The 6,000-nt window shown below is 56.4% G+C and overlaps 1 protein-coding gene across 1 annotated transcript; it reads left to right on the top strand.

Moving 5' to 3' along the window:
* Positions 1-2,612: 2,612 nt before the first annotated feature.
* ACO1O0_007787 (uncharacterized protein) lies at positions 2,613-4,214 on the top strand (the record flags this gene model as incomplete). Its single annotated transcript, XM_083197155.1, has 5 exons — positions 2,613-2,871; positions 2,974-3,200; positions 3,399-3,630; positions 3,783-4,121; positions 4,186-4,214. The coding sequence occupies 5 exons, from the start codon at positions 2,613-2,615 to the stop codon at positions 4,212-4,214; spliced, it is 1,086 nt and encodes a 361-aa protein (XP_083046623.1).
* Positions 4,215-6,000: the final 1,786 nt, after the last annotated feature.

The raw sequence follows: 6,000 nt of genomic DNA, 5'->3' as shown, positions 1-6,000 counted from the left end.
GAAGCTATTCTGCAATTCGTTCTCTTAACACCCCTTGAGCAATGTCTAGATGTCCACCTGTATTGCCAAGACTTACTCCTGCTCCGCCCGAGTCCGCTCAGTGACATTCTCACTGGCACCCTGGACCAGTGGAACCAGCCACTGCAGAACGTGATTGGCTAATTTGTCAGAATGCACGCAGATCTGTCACGGCATGGGATCCTCGACCACACTGTGCGCCGCGTGCGGAGCACAACCCTGGGAATTTTGCTTGTACCAATTCCGCGACCCAGGCCTCCCAGTTTGCGAGTCTCAGCTCACACCCGACATCGTGGGCCGTGGCTACCGACATCACCAGCTCCGTATCCACCTCTTGCGGCCCAAAAATTCGGACATCGTGTCGCAGGCTCTCGCGGCTGGCAAAATCAGCTGCCATACCCCTGCCTTTCATGGCCCCGACGCCAAATTTCGACACTGCCAACGCAACTCGAGGCGATGAGGACACGCTGCGTCTGCCGGCGTCTGCTCCGACCATGTGTGGAGTATCTCGTTCCTGTCGCCTCCACGAGAGAAACGTGGGAGGCTTCGGGGACATGGGCACGCGTTTCGCGGGTCCAGCGGGGGTCACAGCGGCCAAGTCGTCTGACATTTGGCAACCTATCTTGAACAGTCGGCGGACTTCCAACTCCAGGGCTCAGCTTGTACCTATTAGCCACGTTATGAGGCCAACAGCAGGCCACCACAATGATCTCTGCCTTTTCCTTTTGCCCGTCTCCTGGACCCAATCTGACCAGCACTCCAACAAAGTTGCAGTGTGCCGGTGACTTGATTTGGGGGCAGGGGAGGGAATCGTGAGTTACGTACTCCGCACGGACGTGCGGCGTGCCCAGCAGCAGCTGCTCGCAGATGCAAGTTGCAACGAGTCGGCAGGGGCCAGGGTTCTTTTTTGTCTCGCGCTCCCCATCTTCCGTGTGCACCTGATGAAGGCCCTCAAATTTCTGCCAGGAAATCAGCAGTACCTACGAGTCGTAAAGTAGGTAGGTAGCCAGCCAGCTGGAAAGCCCGTTGCCTTCTGTTCCTTCCTCCCCACACAGTCCTTCGCGCTGTCGTCTCATTCAACGCTCGTCAGTCTCTCACAGTCTCAGAGTCTCAGAGTCACCAGGCCACCAGGGACTGTTTCCATCCAGACTCCCCAGTTCCACCGAGGCGGATATTTTATCGCTCGTATCAGTGGGTTGCGCGAGTCAAGCGGCAGATCCGGCACCAGAAGGAGAAGCGCGCCGTGGAGAGGCGATCGACTGTATCCGTATAGGAGTCAGGATAAACCAAACAGCGACATCCTTGTGTGTGAACGAGTGGAAACGCCCACCATTGCGCTTGGGGCTTTCTGGGTCTGGTACCACGGAAATAACCCGATTCACACGCCCCCCTCTGCGAACCTGGAACTCATTCATCAATCATACCATCGCTTCGATAAGCGCAAAATCCCACCACAGTGGTGGCCCTGGCCTGGTGCAGCGGTCGGCGGTGCTTGGGTTCCCCCCCCAAGAAGGCAACGAGGCAAAGACCCCCAGCTGGGATTTGGCCTCCGGGAGTTGCTCAGTCCAAGCTCACTCTTACCTCACCTTTTTGCCCACGTCTCACCGCCGCTCTCACATCTCTCCCATTCTCATTGCGGCGCCGCCATTGTCGGTGGCATTCGGTCACAAATTTCCCATTTGCGAATGCGCTGTGCGCGTTAGAGGCTCACTGACTCTCGCTGGAATCCGGAACCAATCTCGTCCATCCAAAATCGCATGAAAATTCAGCTGCTTCCGGCTCCCCGCACACCGCACTCCCCGTCGTCGTCCATCCACCTCGCGCAAGCAGAAGCTTTCCACAACCGACACCCCCCTTCCCAAGGCCGATCGGGACGCCTGGCGAGTCAACTGTGGGCAGTGGCTCGAGTCTGGCACACACCCCTCCCCTCCATTTTAGGTCCATCTCGGAGCCAGCGCGCTAGACTCCCTTGGCCCTGGACCCTCGGCAGAGCCACACCAACCAGACTCCAGCCTATACCGCACTATATTAGTCTCGCGCTCCCCATTCTGCACCAGGCGATTTTAGCCCCTCGACTTCCTGTGATCGAAGTCCAGTGGCCCAGTGCAGTCATCATCCTTGCCGTCCCACCCCCCAGCAAGATCCGCGCCCAAGGACTCGGCCTAGCTCCTGGTGTCCACTGCCCCAGTGTCCATCCACAGGACCATAGACCCGGACCACAAACCGACAGTCGGGAGCCCTGGCCTCTGGATCCGCGCTACCGCTGCCGCCGTCGGCGCCGCCCACAACATATACCACCGCGCGGCCGCAAGTCTGCCGAGCGCTCAGCCATACTCTTTTCTCGCATTATTATCAAGGCTTTTGGACGAAACACCAGCTTGACGCGGTCTTGGGAGCTAAACCTGGCCGGCCACCGCCCTACCACCGCCCTACCCCCCGTTGAGTCGATCTGTGGGCATGTTCCTGGCGCCAAGTCGACACTCGCATCACAGCTTGGTTGACAGCAGCAGCTTATCGTCACATCGCTCCTAACGTTGACCTGGGCTCCCGCGAAGCTCGCCGTCATCGACACGCTCCTCGACCCCCGCAACCCTATGGACCGAGGCGCAAACGAGTACTCGCAGTCAGGTTTGCCCTCGCCCTATCCCAGCAACCCCGGCGACACCAATTCTGAGAGCTCCACGGCAGATCACGCGTCTGCTGCGCAACAGCCGGTCAAGCAGGAAGTTAACTACCCGACCTCCGCGACTCCCACGTCCGAGTACGGTGTCTACCTCCCGTCGGGCAGATCAGGATCCTTCCCAGAACAACTGCACCGTCCATACCATCCAGCCGGCAGCGCTAGCAGCGGAGGTATGGCGCAGCAGCAACCAAACAGTCCGTCTATGCCCCAGCCAGATGGGCGAAGCCATCATCAACCCCCCGCGGTTAGATCTGACAACAATGCACCTATAGATCCGTCCATCGCGGCGCCGAGTCCTTCCTACCCCTACGGGCAGCAGCCGTCGTACGCCCCGAATCCAGATATGGCGCACGGCTACTCCCACCCTAGTGGCGGCATGTACGCGCAGCCTCGTCCGGATTGGGGAGGTTACGGTGGGCATGGAGCTCCCCCATTGACTCCGGGCCACCCCGTCTACGCCCACAACCCTGCTTCGGCACCGCAGCAGCGCCCTAGCCAGGTGAGTTTAAATCATATCCCAGTGTTATGTTGTTGCGCAGCGGCGTTGGCAGATGCGGCCCGCCTGACCCTTGCCCTCTGGCATTGTAACGGAACATCCAATCATCGCCACCGATTCACCGGTGCATGCCGATAACATCCAGAGGAAGGGGGTCAGACGACTATATCGCCTGCATGGTGTGCCCCGACAAGTCAAGAGCTTCTCGAAACGGATTACACAGGGAATCACACCGCTGACATCGTTCACAAGGTGTACTCGTTTGTTCCGATCCCCGGCGCACAGCAACACAAGCGACCTCGTAGACGCTACGAGGAGATTGAGCGGATGTACAAGTGCGGATGGAATGGCTGCGAAAAAGCATACGGTACTCTGAACCACCTCAATGCCCACGTTACCATGCAGTCGCATGGACCTAAGCGAACTCCTGAAGGTACGCCCCAACTATTTTTTATTTTATTTTTACTTTTCCGGAAGCGGCTCGGATACCCCCATATCGGAGTAGCTAGCGGACTAGCTTATCGCTTGGAGCTAGGGGGATTTCAGTGAAATTTGGAGGATTATGTAGCTAACATCACTGCACAGAATTCAAAGAAATCCGAAAGGAGTGGAAGGCCCGAAAGAAGGAGGAGGAAAACCAGCGTAAAGCTGAGGAGGAACGTCAGCGTCAAGCAGCTCAGGCGGCCGCGGCACAGAATGGCGGGCAAGACCCTCAAGCTGCTGACGGGACGCCGACTTCGACCTATCCTACCAACCGACCCGTTACCCTCCCCCCGATCGGATACCAGCCGACTCAATACCCTGCGCCGCCATCGGGCAGTGTACCTCAGCAGGGCCTGGCGGACTACCAGGGTCACATGTATCCCAACTACCCTCCCCCGCATTCCCCGTATGGGCAGCCGCAACAGGGCATGTATAATCAAGGTGAGTTGGGCTCATATTTTGGTGAGATGCGTTTTTGGGGATAACTTAGCTGACCTGGGAGCAGCGAATGGTGGGCAGCCTCACAGCCACTAAAGGGTCTCGAAGTCAATCCCCCGATTTAGAGGAGGAACGTCAGAAGATGGCCCATCACCGAACGGAACCTTGTTGTATCATACTGGAGTTTACTGCATTGCCGTCTTGCACTGCTCGACTGAGGTCAAGGCCGGCACTTGATGACCGTTATTAGACACGACACAACTCCCGATGACAAACTGCTCCTTGCTTTCTGTCGACCACAAAGCCTTGCTGAGTTTGGCAGGGCCGTGATGGCATACACTACCATGGTATCCGCCTTCCGGTCTAGGGTGGCTCGGAGTCGATTCTTTGAAGATATGATCCGACTTACTTACTTTAACTTTTTTTTTCATGGTCTTGCATTTTGGGGAGCAATGGGGAGACTTGCATCTGCGCGGAAAGGTTCACCGGGGGAAGGGTGTCTTTTTTGCCTTGTTCGGTTTCAAGGGGAGGCGGAGTCGGTTTGGAGTTGATTTTCATTCGAGACTCGATCTTGGCCCGGATGCGCCCCGCGGCGCGATGATGTTGAGGGCGGCAAGGATAGCCCAAAATGGTTCATGCATATCTTGCTGAGGCAAGTTTTGTTTTTAACTTGCAACCGTTCTCTTTTTTTCCTAGGCACAGCAGAATGGGAGCGTGGGGTCGTATCACGAGCTGTCACTGCGTCAGGGAACCGGGAGTCGGGGAGATGGGGGGAGAAGCATGGAGGGAGCCCGCCGAGTGAGCGGTGGCCCAGCCAGTCGTTTTGCAAAAAAAAAAATGTACGATGTTGCACAAACGTGGTATGTAGTTAGATTCAATTACCACAGTCTTTCAGGAGTACGCAGGGTCAATATCGTACAGTACTCTATACTTTTGCATATATACGACGGCAACCCCTCCATGATGACGTGACACATGAGCCAAGCGTATGGACTATCGAGGCCCGAGGGAGTGGAATTGATCGAGTCTTTTGAGACAGGCCGGGACACTATTTTAGCATCTCGGTTGAGCGCCGGCCAGGGAACCCGCCCAGCAGGGCCAGCACCAAGCTGACGATCTGAACCGTCTTGCTTTAGGGCCCTTGTTTTAGGCCGTCCCATAGCGTCGGTAATTTGGGGGGGGGGGGGGGCTTGTGTCACGACGGGTGCTAGATTAGATCCGGGCTAGCGACGAGCCGTGCAGGCGAGCTGGGGGCACCGTGAATGGTGTCGGGTTTGGCGCCGCTGGGGAGCCATATAATGTGTCGATCTGGGGTGAGTTGTGTGGAGTTGAGTGGTCGCTGGATGTGTACTAGGTATTATGTATGTAGAGCGGTAGTGGTATCACCATGGTGCGAGTTAATTGAGCAGTAAGCATCCGTATTCGCACATAGTACTATTGAGCATTATTATGTGCATCAATGAGAACTGGGCAACTTGCTTTTTCCTTTTGAACCTTTGTTTAAAATTGGTCCAATCAATTCCTCGCATTATTAGTCTATTTATCCAGCACCACTGGCGACGATGAATCAATTGCTACCGGGTACGAATAGTATCCCGTTGTGGTCTACCATCTATTCGCATCACCTAGGTGTTTGTCAACCTCCAATACGCCACCAAATCCCATGCACCACAACCAGCACAGATAGCATCTGCACGACCGATGCGCTACCAGCCGAGGCGATCGCCGAGACAGGCTACAGCAACCCAGCTGCGACGCTGCCGACGCAGTCTAAAAAAAAGCCCCTAGCGCGACCCGTCCGATCGGAGCACGTTGGGCCAGGCCTGTATTCCCGACGATGTGGAAAAGGGTGGTTGCAACGCCCCCTCCACTAAAAAAAAAT

The sequence above is a fragment of the Amphichorda felina genome (assembly GCF_050947745.1).
Source record: "Amphichorda felina strain 45539 chromosome Unknown scaffold_8, whole genome shotgun sequence".
Taxonomy (NCBI): domain Eukaryota; kingdom Fungi; phylum Ascomycota; class Sordariomycetes; order Hypocreales; family Bionectriaceae; genus Amphichorda; species Amphichorda felina.
The sequence above is the reverse complement of the archived record's forward strand: the minus strand, read 5'-3'. Positions and strand labels throughout refer to the sequence as shown.